General features: G+C 34.3%; 1 protein-coding gene across 1 annotated transcript in view; it reads right to left on the bottom strand.

The window, feature by feature from the left end:
• Dcc (DCC netrin 1 receptor) overlaps nucleotides 1-17,892 on the bottom strand; it is a 1,005,453-nt gene that overhangs the window by 136,710 nt on the left and 850,851 nt on the right. Inside the window, exon 15 of the mRNA XM_041639231.1 lies at nucleotides 9,558-9,752. Coding sequence (XP_041495165.1) covers nucleotides 9,558-9,752 — 195 coding nt within the window. The remainder of the gene's footprint in view (nucleotides 1-9,557; nucleotides 9,753-17,892) is intronic.

Raw genomic sequence — 17,892 nt, 5'->3', positions numbered from 1 at the left:
CTGGCCCCAAACTAATTAGATTATTCAATACAATGCTTTCACCCTTTAAAATGTATACATTAAAGACAGGAAACATTATCTGCTTTGGCAAATATTCATACATCCATAGGTACATACACATGCACACACATGGCCAGGAGAGAGAAAGAGAATTCAAGAGGGAGTAGAACTGTGGAAGAGGTTGGAGTTATTAGATAGGGGAATGGTACAATTATACTTTAATTAAAATAAGATAACATTTAAATTTCTTCACTAGAAATACACAGTCCACGAAATAATGACCATCATGATGTAAAGTAGCTTAACTTCTGACTCCATATTCCATTGTTATTGAAGATTTATATTTTATAACATTTAAAAATAAAATAAAAATGCATTTATAAAATAGTTGGATATAACAATGTTTATTTAATTCCAGCACTAAGGAATCTGGAGTAGAAAATTAGAGAGTTCAAGCCAGATTTGGCAATAAAGGATAGCCATCTCATAAGATAAAAAGCAAAGATTCAACAAAAGTCATCTTCCCTAATCTTTTTTGTTTAATCAGTACAAAACGAAGGTGGCTATTAAAGACACATCATGACTTCTAGAATAACTGTGGAATAAGTAAATCCAAAAGTATAAAGGGCTAGAATTTTAAGCCTTCTCTAACATGTGCTCACATTATCTCTCTACTCGTTATATATTCGATTATTTTTTAAAGAACTTGTATTCATGATTCACCTGGTTTATTCTCTAGACCTTGAGCTTTCCTTGTTTCCCCTTAACTGCACAGTCCTGGAATACTATTTCACCTTTTCACCATGAGAATGAATTCTACCTCGATTTCCAGAAAGAGATCTCCAGCTTGAATCTTTAATAAACTCTTCCAACAACCTCATATCAAGTAGCATTTCAAACTCCAAATGCACAAAGCACAAGATATATAGAGTGGCGTTTCCTTTACTCTTTGACAGAGGTATTTTTTTTCTATTTAGCATATATGACTTTGGGAGCCTGGAATATGCCAGACTGCAGCATGGGTTACATACTTTAGTACTCCCCTCTGCATATGGTGCCTTATGCTTAAAGTTACTAAGTAAATAATGTTATATAATCAGTTTGGCAGAAAAGAATAAAGCACTTGATCTTTTAGTATGCTTCTCCCCGCTAGGTAAGCAACGGACTGCAAATGAGCAAACTGACCTGACACGGAACCATTTGGAGTTTGACTAGCATTGATCAAATGGCTGAAAACATCTAAAAATGAAAATGAACTAAATAACAATGTACTCATTTATTGATTTCATTCACATCTGTAAAATAAAATCATTAAAGTACAATAAGCTGAGCTTCAAAGGATCTTTGAATTATTAAGACAATAGAAAAATGATATATTCTTTGATTTTATTAATTAGACTCCATACACCTCTCGATACAGAATATATAAATTAGGCACATGTTTTAATGTCAGGAAGACATAAAAAGACCACAAATAAGAAGCATGGAAATTACTGATGTTAATGGGAGAAGGAGCAACGATTCCTGTGTAAATATAAAAAACATAAAATCATAGGAAGAAAATAAGTTGCCTTTCTTCTAACCTATTTTCTATAGCTTTAATATATGCATTTTCAATAGTCTGTTATGATCACACAGTCTAAAACAGCACTTTCTTCCACTGAATTGAAAATACATTTTCAATATGAAATTTAAGGATAAATAGGTGGGAAAATCTCCCCTCCTTCTTGCCTTCTCTACCATGAAATGACTTATTTCTACTGGGCCTCTGGAGTCAGGTTTTTATACTTCAGGTAAAAAAAATCATTTTCCATAATTATTCTTATTCCCATTTCCAGTAATACAAAACAGAATTTTGTTAACCAACACCTATAATATACTTCATTTCAAAATAATAAAACGTCCTCTCTATGGGGCTTATTCATTTTTTATTCATGTATGTCAACTATTCTTGAGACTACTAAAGTGAATTGATTTTTCTTATTTAAAATGTTTGCAAGTCATAAACTCAAAACTTTTATATTCTATGCATGAAGGATTTTTTTTGATGGAAGCATGCTGAGCTTAACATGTAATTTACATTGAACTCACTGAGCTTCAAATGCACTCTGGGAGTTATAAAGGTTCATTTCTCCACAGGCTAAAAGACCTCTTTCTAAGAGCACTCAAGTTAAATTTATTCCCCAAAAATACAACCTGACAGGATTCATTCTTGATGAGATTAATGGTAGATATCGAGAGATAGGTATAATACACTTGGTCTCTTTGCTCTTTTTGAATAGCTGAAAAGTTTGGTATAGTAAAAGTTGTTTTTAACCATGGTTTAAAGGCTCCCTTTTCTAATGAAAAGGACTAATGAGGAGTGGATTTATTTTTATGTTTTAGTTTAACAATAAGTATATATTTAACAGTTTTGTGACACTGGAGACTGAGTCATGCAGGTCTATGACTTCTGAGATAAAAGAAATTACATCAGCTATTTTTAATTCCCATCTCTGATCTGGAGTTTCTAGACAACACAGGAGAAAAAAAAAGATAACCGATAGGAAAAAAAAAACTATAAAGTTTTTGGAGTCCTCCCTCAATGGAGTCAGTGTGCTAAGACCAAAGCAGTGAAAGTTTGTGGGGATAGTCCAAAAAGAAGAGCAGCAGAAGGGAAGGCTCTGGGCCTTTGTTTTCAGCCCTCGTCTGAACCATTTTCAGCAATACTTGAGGAGACTGCACAGGGATGGGGGATAAACCACACAACAGGACCAGAAGACAAATATCTCAATGCTCTCAGAATCTGAAGCACATATAACCCTGATGACAATTCAGAAGTCACGGGAATTTGAGTAAAGGTTTCAACATATGTTATTTAAGTGGCATGGCAATCAAACACTAATTATCTAAGACACAAAAGTAATGTACAGAGTGGGCTTGGTGTCCCAAGAACCTACATCATAGAATAAAATGTAAGGATAATAGTAAACATCAAAATCTCTAACACCAAACAGTGCGCACACAGGCATGCACGCACAAACACACACACAAACACAATATGTTTCACGACTTCACATCATTGGTAGATCTGATAAAAAAGGAGAAAGATAATTCATTGTGAGGATAAGTTAATGAAAATAGCTTTTGAAGTAATGAAGACAAAATAATTTGCAGAGAACACTCAAAGCATAAATTATAATAATAATTATATTACACATATCAAAGGATATTCAAAACTCAGTATTTTAGTTAGAATACCAAATGTGTAGAAATATAAAGAACAAAAACCCCTTTTCCAGATGCATTGCACAGTATTTTTAAGATTGACTAGGTTAGGTTAGGCATTCATTACCCCGTCAGAAAAGTAGCAAGAGCAACAAAAATCCTTGCTCACTTTAAAGACAATAAGAACAACTGTCATAAATGACATAGAGATGTAAAAAAACTAAAGCCAAAAACCAGTGAGATAAAAGATGAACTAGAGCAATGTAGAGGACCATAATGTTTGTGTAACTCAAGTAATAGCTTGAAAGAGAAGAGGAAAGTAAAAAAAAATGAGGAAATAATACTCAAAATGTCCTCTAATTTCATGGAACCCCTTAGTATGTGTGTATGTATACATAGCATACACATAAAATCGATAACAAAGGAAAAATTTATTCTAACAGAAAAAGACCTATATATCTTGTATAAAGCTACAAGTATGACTGAATGTCATTTTATCCTTTTATCTATCCCAGTTTAGAAAATAGAGAAATATTCTTGATCTGTAACCATGAATCTACTGGTATAATTGATTAGTAAAGTAAAATGCCCAGGTTTTTTTTTTTTTGCATTTTTTTGCATTTTTCCCAGAATCAACTCTGAGTATAGCCCATGGGATAAAAATACTATACCTTTATGTTTAAGCTCTGATACTCATTCGAAAACATGATTTATACTATTTAGTCAGTAACTTTAGAATTAACATCCTTTATAGCTGCATTAGATCACATTTTTCTTGGTAAATTGGCAGGATTTAATTTTCCAGAAACACCTTGATTATTCATGCAGCAAGTGGAATGTCCCTGTCTGGATTTGACCTCTCACTTCTGTCTATGCGAGAAGCCAAGTTTTTATTGCAGTCCCCATCTAGAGCTCTCGTAAACACGGCTTTCTTTAAATTAAGAACAGCTTTTATCCTTTTTCCCCCTTCATTTCAAAAACTTGTGTGATACCTGCCACTGGAGAAAACAATGAAATAGATTGATGGTAATTTCACAGTACTTGGAAAAATAGTCTGAACAGCTGTCTGTAAACATTGAAAACAAAAAAATATTGAAGATAGGATCTGGATTGTTTTAATGCAAATAAAACCTTTTCTAGAAAACTGAACAAGATACAGGAAATATTCTTTTTTATTGTTTGTATGCTTGATCCTAAAGTTCTCAGGAAGAATGAACCAGAGTCTTTTGGGGGTCCTATCTAGAAGAGGAGAGAAGTGATTACTTATCACTTTGTGTGGGGATGAGAGAGATCAGATTTCCAATGAAATATACATAGAGAGAAAGCCTGGTCTCCAATGGGATGCTTTTTCCTCCTCTTTTTCAATAATAGTATTCATTTTTTGTAATGGGCTTTTTGCAAGCAGCTTTAAAAAATTCACCAGGTATAAGACAATGCAACTGCTCTGGACCTCAGAGAGTAGGGAGTGAAGAAGGGGCTACAAATAGAGTGGATGCATTATTAATGAATCACCCTGTAGCTGTCCTTAAAGACTGCCTGAAAATGCCTATATATTTAGAAGACCTTACTCACCTGGAAGAAAAAAAAAAGTATGGAAGATAATATCCATTCTTTCTGTTGTATTCAGAGCAATGATCTTATGGCTTGACCTTTTCTTATCCTCTGCCACTCCTCCCTAGGCAAGCAGTGCTCTTGGTGAACAAATGGAATTCTCTTCCCCAGTGTTTATAAGCAGAATAGACAAGTGAGGAATAGAGAGTTCTACAGTATAGGGAGAAATAGTTTCCTATGTCATGAATGACTGCAGTTAGGAACAGAGCTAAATTAGATGTTACTAGGCTATGCCAAGCATCTTAAAACCTTTCATTAAATATTACAAAATAAATTTTTCTGAATATTTAAAATTATTTTGATACCCTTTAGGAGTAGGTAAGTTTATCCATAATTTTTGAATGCTTCATTTGATAGAATTTTATTATTATTGAAATGGTCAACCCAGAATTCATACTTATATCTCTAAAACACTTACTTCCAAACTCTGTTAGTGTTTACAAAATCTGTGAACTCCGATGAAAGAATGTAAAACAACAGCAAGTATCGTCTTTCCTTATTTTTATAGATAGATATTGAAAGTTCCCACCCTCTTGTCCAATCCCACTCTATTCTATATTTATTTGCTGTTTGCTTGCTTATAATATAATTTCTCAATCACTAGTTTATAATAACGATGTCTTCTGCGATGAATCATTGAAGTGATAATAGGAATGAAAAGAAAAATAGCTGATGAGAATATCTTTATTTTTCTATAATTAAAATACTTTAAGAAACAAGAGGCATGCAATGAAATATGAAAGTTTTAATTATCTAGCTTTCTAGCTTTATGATAATATAAAATTATAAGAGCACCTTTTTTTCCTCAGTGCTTCTGTAGTAATCAATAGTGGTGTAAGATTTCCATCAGATGTTACAGATGTGAATGTTAGACACTGTTACCTAGTATTATAATATAGAACATAAGTCAGGAGTGGCTACATTGATATTATGTAGAACAGTAATACAGACAAAGAGAGGAACACTGTGGGGATAAATGATAAAGAGACATTTTGGATACAAAGGTTTTTTGTTATGAAGTCATTGCTGTTATAACTTTAGTAATGTAAGAACACTTTCCAAAATGTCTTTGGTAACTAATCAAATTTAGTTTCCTTTAAAAATTTCATACCCAAAATAAAAAAAATAACATTTTAAGAAAGGGGAAAATCACCCTAGAAGCATTTGAAGAAGTTGTTACTGAAATTGCCTGAAAGCTAGGAGAAGTGTAGCTTTTCCTAAATCTTGGATACATGACATATTTAAGAACCCACCACCTATTTCATGGCAAATACTGAAAATTTCCCCAAGATCAGAAATCAGCCAAAGATGCTTGCACCTGGCACTTCTATGCACAGTGTGCTCATCTTACCGACCATTGCAATAAAGCAGGAGAAAGACGTGAGAGGCAGACGCCCAAGACATGACGAGCCCAAGTGTTTTCCCCTTATACTGCTCAAGTAGAAATTCTATGGCATCTACAGAGTTGATGAAATAGTGAATTGAACAGGTAATAGGATATATGGTCAATGTGAAGAAATCTGTTATATTTTAAATTAAATACCCAGATAAAAAATTTAAAACATAATTCTCCTTAAAATTTTTCCAAACATGTTAGAAAGGAATAAGTCTAAAGAAATCACTTACCATCTCTACACTATAACTGAGAATACTTTTCAATAAAGGAAGAAACAATTTAAAAGCAGGTTTATAATATATTATGTATCAGATTTTTTAAAAAAAACATATACCTTAAATATATGGTTGATTATAAACCAATAACTACATTTATTAAAAGAATGATAAATAAAAGAAAATATGTATATAACTCTTTACCAAATAATGTAGTTCTTAATGTGATTAAATTAAAATCACATGGACCTCCATTATGAATGTATATTTAACCTGGTACTACAGCTTGTTAGTCAAACAAGGAAACTGTCAGCAGATTAATTATAAATGTCTGATGGTGAATATAGCTAATGAGACTGTATGCTTATACTAGACAAGTTACCCATTGTGATCAGGTAATAGTAAATAATTTTTAAGCGATCTTATATTTCCACCCTCAAGGCAGGTTACACGAATCAATATCTAAATAGTAAGTCATTATTACCCAGAAGAAAATGCAGTTTATAATTTCTGGTTGTCCTCTAAGAGAGTAGGAGGTTTATCTGCCAATCACAAAGCAAGGAGCTGTCATATAGGCTAAAGAACAAATTGACTACTTGAAGTTATGAGTGACATTGTGCATAATTGTTTAATAACTTTCTTGATATTTATTTGTAAAACTATTAAACAGCTCTTAAATTTTCCTTTTCTTAAAAACAGGATATGGGATGAATTGGGGAAAAGGAACCATAAAAAATATATTGTATGAAAAAAATCTATTTTTAATAGGCAACAACCTAAAATTTTAGCTTATCACAAGGAAAACATACTAGACAATTTTGTGGTTTGAGTATTTATCTTTCCTAAATTATGATATGAAAACTAATATGTCTACTATGTTGGTCTACTTGGTTGTCTATGATTGAATTATAGGTACCTAAGAAATGGCTAAACCCTACCCCTGTTCTGTTGATGAGGGCCTTTCTACATAACATAGTGGGGGGAAGACAGGGCCTCATTGTGGACAGAAACATGCCATCAGCTAGTTGGCCATATAGAATGAGAGAGACTGGGAGAGAAAATGGGTACAACTGCACCCTGCTTCCACCCTCCAGCTGCAATGAGAAAGCTTCCATGCTCTCCACCCAATTGTACTCAACGCCTTGAAACTGTGATCAGTATCATTTTCCTTACATGGTTTGTTCAAGTATTTTGACAGAAACACTTATTTTAGTGTTTTTATCATAAATGGAGCAATTGGTGATTTCAATGCTTACTCTGTAGACATGTAAAAGTCTTTTATCTTTATGAAGCTTATAACAAGTTAATCCTCACACCACCATTTAATAAAAAATCATAAGCTCAAGCATTTTAATGAACAAAAACAACTTTGGCTTTAATTTTATATTTATGTCAACATCTATATTTTAAGATATTTCCTTAAAGTATTCCATGTGATAACATTTTTGTGTGTGCACATGTGTACATGTATATGTGTGAGCGCCTGTGTATGTTTATGTGTGTGCATGTGTCTCTATGTGTATACAGATGAATTTTCTATCCAAGTAAGTTGTATAGTACAAATTTACTAATGAAGTTGCACCTTCTCTTGCTCTTTTCTTCTAGGCAAGGGTTTTGCTGCTGAGGTACACACCTCAGCCTTTCTCCTTAATCTTGAGAACACATCTTAAGAAAATGTTTTTTTTCTTGCTTAGCATTTAGGAAATCTGCCAATATTAACTTCAAAAAATGGTAACCTTCCACTAGTTTTCTAAGTTCTTTGAGGCAGAAAGAATCACAGTTAAAGGGCATCGTACAACCATGCAGTTTTCTTTCCCGCTTTGCCGACTTAGTACTGCATTCATTCATACAGCCAGTAGCTTGCACACTGCCATGCTAGCTTGCCTTGTCTTCTTAGTGGCATAAAGATGCGCTGTCAGAGACGGTGTATCCTGAATAATGGATAGTTGAGAGTCCCCTGACACAGGTGTGACGGCCATAAAATATGAGCTTTGTGATTGCCCTTATATTAACACTCTGGAACTGACTGGGGGGAGGTTATTTCTAAATGCCAAGCTGACTCTAATTGTGGCCAGTTTCAGTAGGTGATTCTCTCATTAGTATTTGGAGCAATTACAGAGAAAATGGATTGGTGCAATTTTATTTCTGCATTGATAGAATCTATTCTTACTATTGCATTTTAGCTATTCAGATTCAAATCAGGCTTCTCATCAAGAATGTTCTGTTTATGAGGGACACCACAAATTACTGGAGCTTCCCGCCCCTAATCAAGTTTGATTTCCAATGAGGTCAATGCATTTTATTGCCAGTAACGTAGTATTAAATCAACAGGTAGCACGAACTTCCCTTTTACTTTGTGACAATTCCTGAACTTATTGGCATCCTGATACATTATTTACCACTTTCCTCTCTTAATGATACAATCCCTTTCAACCCTGTAGAAAATCAGAATAAAATTAACTGAAAGTATACATACAACTGCCCTCACATAAGACCACAATTGAAGTATCTGCATTCATACAGAAATGAAGCCAACTGTAGTAAGAGATTTGGATTGGGAAGGAAAAACAAACGCCTAGAGAAGAGATTTACCGCCCTGAATGAAAACTCTCCTCGCCCTCAGTTTCACAGCGTGACACAGCCTTGTTTTAACTACAGATACTGAAGACAAGCAAGTTACTGTAATTAGAGAACTAAGATTAAAGAAAAATGATCAGAAATCTTCCTTGTAGGTACCAGGAAGTTTTAAAATGTGTTATTTTATTTATACAAGAACTAATAAGAACAGACACTTCCTTGATTATCAGAAAGAAAAAAAAAACTGTCCGATGCACTTTGTATGCCCGATGCATATAATGAAAGGCATATAGTATGATATCTCTCATAAGAGAAAGGTGGAGATTTCATTATAGGGTTCTCTAGATAAGAATCACCAAATGGAAGAGAGAGAAGAGAGACAAAATGTGAATGTGTGTATGAGCTTGTGTGTTTATGCGTGTGTGTGAAGAATGACTTTTAATACATGGTTCATGTTGAAACTAACATCTCCAAGACCAAGTTTCCAAGAAATCAAAGAATCAGAAATAAACCATCTTCTCTCAGGAAAAGATGCATCAATAGCTACTCACCTAATCTCTCGATGGAATAGTACCGCTGCTTACTGTCCACACGCACTGTCTCAGCATAAGGACTGCCAACGCCATATCCAATAATATAACCTCGCACCACAATGTTTGGGTTGAGAGGAGGAGTCCAACTCATGATGATGCAATTTGTCTGGGGTCGTACATGAAGGGAGCTTGGCTGGTCGGGAACTTGAGACTCTAGGATTCAAAGATAGATATCATCAGCAAGTCTCATTTTAGTGTTAAAAGAATGGCTAAGATCACATTTAAATAAGACAGTATGTAATTCCAAAAAGACTCAAAATACTTATTATTCTGTTCTTTTACTAGCACCATCTAATTTTGGCTTGTTAAATTCGAAACAAGATTTTGTATGTGGTATGTGTGTTTGTGCATGCTTGCATGCGTGTGTGAATATTGTGTGTATGCACATCTGGATACTAAGGAGAGATAACTGGCATCTCCCTCTAGATGGTAGATTTCCACCACCGTTTAAAAGCCAGTTTGTCTCACTGAATCTGCTTCTCACTCACTAGGTTGAATGGCTAGTGAGCTCTGGTATGTTCTTTCCTCACCTGTCTCAAATGGGACTTACAAATGTGTACTCTAGGGCCTGGTTATTACACTGACGCTACGAATCCGAACTGAAGTCTTCATGCTTGCCTGGCAACATTCTACTGAGAGGATCATTTCTTCTCTGTATCAAAGAACTTATTGAATCTCATTCAACAGATTTTAATTATATTCTTCACCTCTCCCAGTACCCCCACCCATATTTTCTTAAACATTATTTCTCTAGGCATGTCTAGTGCCATGCATCTTTATTTTAATAGTCATTTTTCCTTTTTCATGTATTTCTTAAGTATCATTAATAAATTGAAAAATTAAAGCAAAGAAAATAATTTTAAAATACATAAATGACAAAACTGTCTTGTCCAAGAATTACTTACTCAATTTAAACAAAAATAAAAATATATGTACCAATCCTATTTTCAGAACTTGTTAGAGGAAGCTAGATAGATTGTCCAGCTTCTTATTGCTGGCACTGCCTCTGAAAAGGAGTGTACTTATGTTTTCAGCATTCATGGTGGGTGACCTGTAACTCTGGCTTCCATGAACACCCACACAAATGACTGTATATCCTGTCTTCTGTGCAAATAAATACACATAATTTAAAAACATGATAAAACATTTTAGCAAAACAGATTGTCAATGTAAGCAATATGGAGTTGGCTCGCTACTTGTTAACTCTGTTAAAATATGGTATTTGAGAAAAGAAGACAGCACTCTGGATTAAAGACACGTAGGTCCAGAAGTTGGAAGATTTTGGTTTCATATCATGTTTTATCATTCACTAAATTCACTTTCCTAATTAAATTAACTTGCCAGATAGTGCTTAACTCAAATTAAGAAAGAGGTAAGTTAAATTCTGCACGAGATTTTAACTTTGAGACTGTAAGACCTTGCTTGTAAGCCCCAGCTCCCTCAGCTGTAAAATGAAGATAAAGTTGAGAACAATTTCATAGGGTATTGAAAAGAATAAATGAGAGATAATGCCTAAAAGTTCTTACTATGAGTAGTACTAAGGTTGTCAAGAAGTATTGGGTATTTGATCTGGCATTTTCTTTTAAGGAGACAGTACAGAAAAAATAATGACTTTGACTACTAAATTGACAAGATTGCTGCATCATCATTCCAAAACATGACTGTATTCCTAAAATACACTGATACCTGTTAAATTAATACAGATACTGATACAGCATCCCACATGATGGAATACAGGTTATTATCTATCTATCTATCTATCTATCTATCTATCTATCTATCATCTATCTATATCTATTTATGATATCTATTGCTGTATTAAAATACCATAACCAAAACAACTTAGAGAGGAAAGTGTATATCTCAAATTACAGTTCCTGGGTTACACTCCACCACCGAGGATAGTCAGAGCAGGAAGAAGCCATAAAGAATACAATTTATAGGTTTGTTCAGACTGTAACTGTAATTCTTACTTGATACCTGGCTTTTATATGTAATTTTGCTATGTTAAAGTTAAAGCCTTCCTTTTTGTTTAAACAGAAAAGGGGAAATTGTGTGGGTGGTCCTTCTGTATGTGTGTTGATTTATTGGTTAATGAATAAAGAACTGCTTTGAGCTTATGGCAAGAAAGAACAGAACTAGGTGTGGAAAGCTAGGCTGTATGCTGGGAGAAAGAAGGGCAAAATCAGAAAGATGCCCACAGAGCTACTGCCAAAACAAGACATGTTGACACTTTATCAGTAAGTTACTGTCACATGGTGATACACAAATTAAAAGAAATGGGTTAAATTAATATGTAAGAGTTAGCCAATAAGAAGACAGAGCTAATGGGCCAAACAGTAATTTAAATAATATGGTTTCTGTGTGATTATTTCGGGTCTAAACTAGCTGACTGACCGGGAAGAACAAGCGGCCTTCTCCAACAGACTCCTATATAACATGCAAAGGCATCATAAAAATTATCTCTCAAAATGTGGATATAAACCTTTATGGCAGAAGCACAAATGTTGTGAAGTATTTCCTTAAGTTAAGTAGTAACAGATGGGTTAATATTTTCCAATCCTGTTGGTACAGTCTTGCAACTGTCCTTGGGATGCGATGTGTTCCATAAATTCTGTTTAACATATTTTAAGCTTTGAAACAACTATTAAAGCAAAACAATTTGCCCCATTTTATATCAAGAAAGCAAGGGAGCTTACTAAATGTTATTTATGCTTTCTGCATTTATGTCATGAGTGTGTATATGTGTATGTATGTGTGAGAGAGAGCGGAGAGAAAGACAGAGAGAGATAATATGGAGGCAGATGCCTACATGAGACTTATTTGACTTATTGTCAATCACTGCTCCATTTTTCTTTTGAGACAGTGTCTCTAACTGAGCCTGGAGCCACTAATTCCCAGTGCTCCTCCTGCCCCCACCTCCCTTAGTATGTGCCACAATCATATACTAAGCTACTATGCCCACCTTTTATATGGTGGAAGAGAACCATGTTTAGGACTTTGTTCTTACATAGCAAGCACTTTACTGACTTAGCCATTATCCAATCCACCCCTGTATTCATGACTATGTTAAAACAGCATGAAGCCGGGCGGTGGTGGCACACGCCTTTAATCCCAGCACTCGGGAGCCAGAGGCAGGCGGATCTCTGGGAGTTCGAGGCCAGCCTGGTCTACAAGAGCTAGTTCTGGGATGGGCACTAAAGCTACAGAGAAACCCTGTCTCGAAAAACAAAACAAAAAACAAACAAACAAACAAAAAACAACAGCATGAAAATATAATTGTTTGAATAACAATGATTAATATCTTTTACGATAAAAGAAAATATTAAGAATTTACTAGAACCATAACTATTCCTCCAGTTTTCTGGAAGCCATCGAATAATTTCACTGTATTGGTTATGTAATCATATTGAGAGTGTAATCACCAAAGCTATAGCTCCACATGGTAGTGAGTGTTCAAATGGCTTTTCAGGACCTCTTGGGGCTTCTCCTTATCCACCATTGAATTGGAATATTTTTTAGTCTGCTATGCATCCTCAAGATGATTTCATAGGGCTTTTGTCTTGTCTTACTGTATCTTGTTTTGTCCTATTTGGCTGTTACCTCCTAGAGGCCTGCTCTTTTCTGAAGAGGAAACAGAATGGAAGTGGATCAGGGGAAGAGAGAAAGAAGGATGGGGCTGGGAGTAATGGAGGGGAAACTACATTCTGGATGTATTGTACAAGAGGAAAACCTATTTTCAAAAAATTACATGTATGCATGTAGGAAATATTGGGAAATGTTCTTGAGTTTCTTTGTCAGATAAGAAAAAATAAATAAAAATAAAAACAGGATTTGTAGATGTATAAAAACAGATGTTTCTCAATCTAGTTGTTTGTAGGATTTTTGTCAATAAGCTAAGATCTATCAAAGGGATAGAAGAAAAGCATATCTAAAGGGAATGTTAGAACAAAGATATCTGATTCATAATATATGACCATCTAATCATAACAACTAGAACAGGTAATTGTTCATAATTCACAAGAGCCAATTCATACCCACCTACTTACTTCTTAATATGAAACAGGAATGACAATTTGCCTATTACTCTTCAGAATGAACTTTCTCTCATACATTTGACCCTATAGGTTATCAAAACAGTTATTACTAAAATGAACTATAAAATATCAATTTCATGATTTCTAAATAGAAAGTATGTGACGTGAGCACCACTTCCTAGGAATCCAGTTTTGAAATTTGCTGCTCAGAAGTACTAGAAAGATTTTATAATTATCGCTCAGAGAGTGGCTGCATAAATAAAACATAAGGAATTATTATTTTAAAATAATTTATTTAAAAAAGTATATATACATTTATTACAATGTTTATTAATTTTAAATATTTGTTATTATCAGAATAATTTGTTGAGATAACCTGAAAATAAAGACAGGTCACAATACCTGAAATACCCAAATTATGATTCCCCCTTTTTTCCAACACATGAATGATCATGATATGGAAATCTGGTGCCATTCTTGATGATGAGACAGAATTTGTTTCTATAATGCATATTTTATCTTTAAGTAATGATTATAGGCTTACACTGATGAATAGTGTTTATGGAATTAAAAACTGTGACATTTCAGTCATTACGCAATGTCTCTAATAATAGGCCAATTATAGTGTAGATATTTTGCCAATGGAAGAAATACAAGAATAAACAAACAGAATTTACAAAGAAGTCAGTAGAACTTGCTAAACATGTTTCTAACAGTTCAGTAAGTGATACACGAAGGACTTTTCCTCATGCAGTCGAAAGTGAGTGTGAATGAAGTCTTGCAAATTTGTGAAACTTGAAGCAATAAAAACAACAGCTACAAAGATCTGCTAAGGAATGTGTTTGGTATTTGAAGAAACCAAAGTTACCCAAAGCATGGAGGGGGAAATAGAAAATTCAAATGAGTTAGCTAGGGAGAATGTTAGTATTGTTTCAGTGGAAATTACCCCAGAAAATGAAAGAATTAGACCTGATTACACAATTCCTTTTCTAAATATTACTATACACATGTATATTCATATATCCATATGAAAGGCAATTTGGAAATAAAATATCTACATACCCTTGTTTATAGCAGCATTTATTACTTTGGTTACAATTGACCAAAAGTAGAAATAACCCATGTGTCAGCCAATGGGTGGATATGTAAAGGTGTGACAAATCAATAGACTATGCTTCAATGTCTAGAGGAAGAAGAGTTTGGAACAGGCAAATATGAGTTTAGTGACGAATAGGTTAAATTATATAGCCACCAAGGAACAGAATGCATTCTATTTATATGAATTGGAATACTCAAATTCAAAGAGGCACGAAGTAGAATAATTGCTAGGGGGAGAAGAAAGGAATGCGAGCTCTCCTTTAATTGCTTTAGCATTCAGCTTGATAAAAAGGCAATGTGGAGATGGACAATGACGATGGTTGTAGAAGTAAGTCAGCATACCGAACACAGTCAAACTGCATACTGAAGACTGGTTTTAAAAAAGCGAGATTTACATTATGTCTATGTTTGCACAATTGAGACTGGTGAGGAAGATGATTCAGCTAAGGTAACTACATCTGTTACCAAGGCTGATGACATGAACTTGATACCCAGAAGCAATGTAGTGGAAAGAAAATAACAACTCTCACAAGTTATCCTCTGACCAGGACAGATATGTCATGGCATGCACATGGGAGCACACACACACACACACACACACACACACACACACACACACACCATTTGTGTAACCAAAAATTGGAATGGAGGGAGGAGAAGGATATTGAAAGTGATGGAGAGACACAGAAACACTCTACATTACGCAAGACAAGAAGATGTAGAAAGGTGTTTCCCAAAAAAGATGAGTCATGTAAACTGTAATCTATTTTCAATTGGATTGCTGTTTTCAATGGATTGCTTTATTAAATTTGTGGCAACATGGGGAAAGGAACACACAGACAAACAAAAGGATTTAACACTTGTGTGGACAGCTGTGCTGAAGGATTTTAGATTAAGCAATGCAGGCAGGACCTATTGAGATTAAGAGAAATAAACAGTTTTGAGTTGTGTTAAATTGATTCTCTTTAAGTCAAGTGTACAAAGGGAACACTGAAGCAATTGACATGTAAGACTGGTTTGTGGTGAAAGATCATACTTAGAAAGACATTTATACATACGCAAGTATAAACACACACAAACACACATACACAGAAGGAAACCACTAGGAAATAGATGGTATTTAAAACAAATGTATAAATATATACATATAGCATATGTGAGTAATTAATAAAAATGCAACCAGGATCATGTTACTACTGTGCTCAAAACTTGACCCTGAAATGTTCCATTCCACAGTTTAAGATCAGAAACTTTTAGGCCATTCAGTGATCTTAGCCTCTGCCCCCTCATTTTTCTGACCATTCTTACCACTCAGCTCATCTCTGCTTCACAGTAATACTTGGCTGTGCTCAAACACACCAGATACACATTAATATTCCTTTAATTCATCTGTATGGGAGAAGTCTCATTCAAAAGAATAAAAGGAAACTTCCCATTTCTATTTTATATTAAGAAGTAAATAGGTGAGTCTGAATTTGCTGTTTTGGATTATGGACAATTTCCTGGCCTAGTAATTATTACAAGGAGGTTATATATTATGGGTCAGAAAGTCTGGTTCTAACATTGCCAGGAAAGATATCTTCCTCTCGGCCGTATAATTTTGACTGGTTTAAACGTCCTGTAAATATCTCAATGGAAAAGCAGCATGCATTTACACTCCTCATCTTATAGAGATGGGATAGCCTTGACTATTGCACACAGAGTAGCACTTTTTAATGCAATAAAGGATAATGAGGAGCCTCAACACATGGGACCATGGTGTGCTCACAGTTATGAAGAACACATTTCTCCATGTTCTAACTTAACCAGGGAAGCCAGCCTTTCCCAAATTGATGCTCTCTTACTTTTCCTGTAGGATTTATTACATTTTATGCTAACAATTTAATGTAATTATTCCACTGCTTTTTTATCTCATTCCTTTTTATAAATTCTCAACTCTTGCATCTAGAACAGTTCCTGGCACATAATGTTCAAACATATGGGTATCGAGTATGTATTTTCTATAATGTTAAACACAACTGTCATTATATATAAAATTACCACAATTTTCTATAACTGTCTCCACAAGATAAAAATTTTAAGGGAGAAAGAAAATAGTGTAGAAATAAAATCAAATGGAAATACAGTTATTGATGCTTTTCTCCTTTCCGAGTAATCAGAAAGATTTGTCTCTCCTGGCATATTTTAATGAAAATGGTCTACTCTATACCGTCTGCTGTGTATAGACTGCCAAGTAGGGCCAGCAAGTTGGTGCTTTGGAAAAATACTCATTTGTTCTCCATCTCGTGTGCTGCACTTTGTGGTTCATTTTTTGGTAGAATTTTGCTACAGTCCTTGATAGCATATAGTTTTATACAGCATATTACAAAAGGCAGTTGGTATATACATGTTCTCTCTTCTTTGGCACGATTAATACATACTAATGTGTTCATGCCCACTTGGCAGGGCCTTATTCCATAGAGAGACTTTATCTCCTTAGGCCGCTTTCTCCATAAATCATGAATATAGCTTGTTTATTTACCTTTAAACTCTACCATATAGATTTCTTAATTATTATTTTCTATCATGTTCTCAACTTTGATGCTATCATAGATTTTAGCAGTTACATGGCACAAAATTCACTGAGTGTTAGTTAGCCAGCTATGTGAGGTTTGGGAAACATTAAGTTCCTTTAGCTGTCATCCCATCGTCTAAGAGAAAAATTGCAAGGTGTTCAAAATAAACTCATGTTGATACATTATAGTGAGGATAATTTCCTAATCTATGTGCATACTCCAAATGAGAAACACAAACACATATCTAAAGAGAAAAATAAGCATTTATCTTTCTGTAATGGGTTACCTCATTCAAGGTGATTGTTGAATAGCTGAAGTATTGAGATAAGAAGCTTCTAATTTATTGAATGAGATGATGCTTATGAAAAATCTAAGTGTAAGACACAATTGTTTGTACTAATAAAGTTTAACTATTGTTTTAAAAAGGACCCTAACAAAAACCTGCACACTTTTAAATTATTATTATTATGTTGAAGTATGCATGGGTAGCCCATAAATGGCATTTCTGTTGTACTTGTCCATATTGGGTTTCATGTTCTAAGAAAAAATGAATAAATACTTGTCAGAAAACATTCATTTTAAAGATCTGCAGATGTGAGTAGG

Source organism: Microtus oregoni, unplaced genomic scaffold, assembly GCF_018167655.1.
Source record: "Microtus oregoni isolate MIOR12 unplaced genomic scaffold, Mior012 000057F_ref0000458, whole genome shotgun sequence".
NCBI classification, from domain to species: domain Eukaryota; kingdom Metazoa; phylum Chordata; class Mammalia; order Rodentia; family Cricetidae; genus Microtus; species Microtus oregoni.
Note: the sequence above shows the minus strand (reverse complement) of the source record. Positions and strands in the feature narration are given on the sequence as shown.